At 32.2% G+C, this 3,706-nt stretch overlaps 1 protein-coding gene across 1 annotated transcript; it reads right to left on the bottom strand.

The window, feature by feature from the left end:
* Window positions 1–550: 550 nt before the first annotated feature.
* LOC136350072 (uncharacterized) lies at window positions 551–1,771 on the bottom strand. The gene has a single exon (XM_066301597.1). The coding sequence runs from the start codon at window positions 1,769–1,771 to the stop codon at window positions 551–553; it is 1,221 nt and encodes a 406-aa protein (XP_066157694.1).
* Between the last annotated feature and the right edge of the window lie 1,935 nt (window positions 1,772–3,706).

The following is a 3,706-nucleotide window of genomic DNA, read 5'->3' on the forward strand; positions in this document are numbered from 1 at the left end:
AATATAGTGACATATTTTTTCTCCATCGTAGGCCGCTAGTTCTTTGGGAATAAATTTATTTTCCACTAAAAACCCTTGCACATCAATCACCAATACTTTCATACTTTTAATTCTTCAAACTTTTTAAACATTGTTTTTTTGTTGGTATAGTTTTTAATTTGTTGCTTTAATTTTTGTAAATTTTCTATGTAAATAGACAAATTCACTTTGAATTCTGAAAACATTTTGATATGTATTGCGGAATTATCCTCCATTTTATAGCTGTTAGCAAGCATGCCCATTAAAGTTCTTTAACACTTTTTGTTATCTTTACATCTTCGAATATTCAAAACTGTCATCACATTTTTAATTGTTCAAACTTTAGGAAAGTAGATTTCATGATAGAATATTCTCTAATCCAACATTTAAGATTTCATGGATTTTCTAAAAAGGATTCAAGTCTATTTACCAAAATGCTCAAAATGACTTGTAGTATTTTTATAAACAATCTTTCAATTAAACCCAATATTTTTTCTAATACCTAATATACATAGTCATTTGTGGTGGGAATTTAAAGCTGTTTTACAATTTTTGTAAGTGGATTGTAACTAAATATTTTGTCATGAATAATGAGACAATAGGCCGTCGTTTTATCAGACATTTTTTCTGCAGTTTCAAATTCCACTCTCATAGTGACTGGTCCAGTTTGAAGTAAATCTCTTTGATGGGTGCAATTGATATAAACAAGGGGTGCTTTATCTTTGAATTCTGATGGAGTGAAAATCGATTCTTGTGTGTTATTATAGTAAACCTGACGAAATTCAGAAAACATTTCATACAGCGTTGCAAATTTATTGTTTTTAAAATCCAGTTGCAAATCACCATACGGATATCTTTCAGAATTTAAATAGACATTTACATTTCGTAGGTCACAGTGATCAAATTTGCTCATATCCTTTTTAAGATTGTCTCTTTTATCTTTTTGAAATGCAAGTATAACATGGCGAGGAGTTTCAATTTTGGTTGATGTCTTTACCGGCCAATTATGTCTGGTGGTTTCTAATAACTCCGGATATTCAACTAATTCCCAACTTCGAAAAGTTAGTAGGATGTCAATATTTTTGTCAATAATTTTTGTAAGTGCTAATTCCTGTGGAATTGCTACTGTCAAGTGTGGAACTCTCCAACAGAGTTTTGTTATCGTAAGTTTCGGTTTTTCTGTAGATTCTGCTGTTTGCACCAATGCATTGGAATCGTCGTTGGCTCTAACTAGAATTAATTCTTGATGTGAATTTAAAATTATTTTCTTGTAATCTTCAAAGAAACCAGAGTACATCTTGAGAGGAATACATAAAGAAACATTTCCATTAGAGTCTACCATAATGATTTTTTCTTTTTTTTCCGCTGGATACCATCCAGCATTTTGAAGCTTAACGCTTTCATTTAAATTATATGATAAATAACCTTTCATGGTTGATGTTATACCAATATCTCGCACTGAGTCAATTGTCACTCCATTTAAAACATATCTCAACTCTTTGAATAAAAACGCAGCGGCATTATTTATCAAGTATGTATTTGTAAGTGGCATACCATCCTCTTTAGTAACCTTTAATTCGAGGTAAAGTTCACTTTTGCATGGTAAAGGATATTTCCCGGTTTGTTGTAAAGATATTCTAATTTCATCATTCAACCCCAATTTAGTGGGATTGAATGGTTCAAAAGAGAGCACTTCCCAACTCAAAATTGAATCATCAATAAGAACTTTTTCTTGAACGTTTATATGTTCCATTTTTTAATGTAAATCCCAGGGAAATAAGAAACCGTTTATTCAAAGGTGTTAACCCTCTTGTGTATTTTTTTGTACTATCAGAGTTTTGTTGTTTACCGAGGATATTAAGCGTTCTGCCAAAATCTAGGTTTGGTGTTCTATTATACAAAATTACCATCCCGAGTCCAAGCGTTTAAGATGAAGTCTTAACGTCACGGATTCTTCTTGAAAATTAATCAAATTACCTTCTTGATCAACTAGTTTTACAGTTATTTTATCTATAATATTCACAATTACGGGAAAATAAATGACATTCTGGGGAGTTTCAATTATTTTAAAACCGGGTGGTACACTGGGAAAAAACTGATGTATTACATGAACTGGTGTACCATTTAAAAAAGACCCTTCAGCTATACTGCAATCGATATTTATAGCATTTACCTTAAAAATGTTTGCGGGGCGATCAGACACTGCCAAAGTATTAGCTGGTATAACCTTATACTCGAACCCCAAAAGTTTTGCTATAGTTCCTTCTTCAAATTTAACGTCTGCAGATGAAATAAGATGTGTTTTAAGAGTGTTGTTGTTTGCAGTTAACTCAAGTGTCGTATTTTCTTCAATTTCTTTTTTTAAATATTTAGAAATATCTTCTATTTCATAGCAACCCGGTGGTATTGTAATATACTCTCCACCAATAATAAACAAATTAGATCCTTTCTCAACATTTGGAATTGAGTTGAATGTTTCAAAATTGACTAAACCGATTACGTATTCGAAATTGTCATCAAGATGTATAGGAGGATTAAATTTCGCAGTGAGTGTTGAAGACTTACCATTAAGAACAAAACTATAAGACATGTCTTGTCAATACTGAAATTAGAAGTAAATTTATTGAGTTTTATACACTTCATTATAAAGAAATTCTAGACAGAGCTGACCACAATTTACTTGCTTTTCGGTTTGATATCTCGTATAATTATACTTTATATCGTTCTTGAGACCATCACTAATGAAATACTTCACTAACTCTATTGGCGGTTTTAAGTTTCCATAACTATCGAAATATATAATTCTTTTTCCTTTTTTAGCATAACAGGTCCAATGAGTTCCTTTGTTGGTTGAATCATCCAGGTTCACTATACCATGCTCGTTCTCTTTAATTTTCTTTGGTAATTTATTTCTCATGAAAATACCTCGGAAATGTGGAATTTGCAATTTTTTTATATATTTTAATAACTGAAAATTTGTTAGTGATTTTCGAGGTATTTCACTTAGCAGTTTTTTGAATATGGTTTTAAGTAGAGTCCACATCCTGATTTGTATGGCTTTAGATATAATCCGCTTCCTTTTTTACCAAGTGCTATAGCTTCCATTGTCTCATTGTGTCTTTTCGCTTCTTCTAATTTTTGAGATGCTGCTTTCGCATCATTTACCGCTTTTGCAATACCGGCAGCTCCACCCCCTAATGCACCTAATGCTGATAAACCAGCAAACAGGGGTATCAAAGGTAAAAATCCGCCAGATTTAGGAATAGGAATAACTCTCTTTTTTGGAGGTAAAATTTTTCCACCCCTTTTTGCAAGTGTTAGAGCATACTTGGCGCTAGATTTTAAGTTTTTAAACTTTTGTCCAATAAGTCCCTTTTTTACGTTTAAAATTGTTTTGTTTAGAGTTTTCTTTTTACTACCTCCTTTTAAGCCTCGACCTGTTTTCCTTTTTTTTCGCAATCCCATTCCTAACTTTGTTTTCACATTCATAGCTCCACTAATACCTAAAGCTGCAATTTTTTCACCGATTCCCGAATCACTTGCCTTGAACCGTGCTAGTGCTTTTGATGCTAAGATTTTATCCGCTTCGTGTCTACTTTGTAAATCTTTCCTCTCGTTGTATGCTATGTCGTGCTCTTTACAAGCTTCATCTAAAAGATTTACACCTGTATCACCTCTGGATAATCTT

The sequence above is a fragment of the Euwallacea fornicatus genome, unplaced genomic scaffold (genome assembly GCF_040115645.1).
Source record: "Euwallacea fornicatus isolate EFF26 unplaced genomic scaffold, ASM4011564v1 scaffold_100, whole genome shotgun sequence".
NCBI lineage: Eukaryota > Metazoa > Arthropoda > Insecta > Coleoptera > Curculionidae > Euwallacea > Euwallacea fornicatus.

Coding starts and splice junctions, on each gene's coding strand:
- LOC136350072 (XM_066301597.1), bottom strand. CDS start 1,771: ATGGAACATATAAACGTTCAAGAAAAAGTTCTTATTGATGATTCAATT.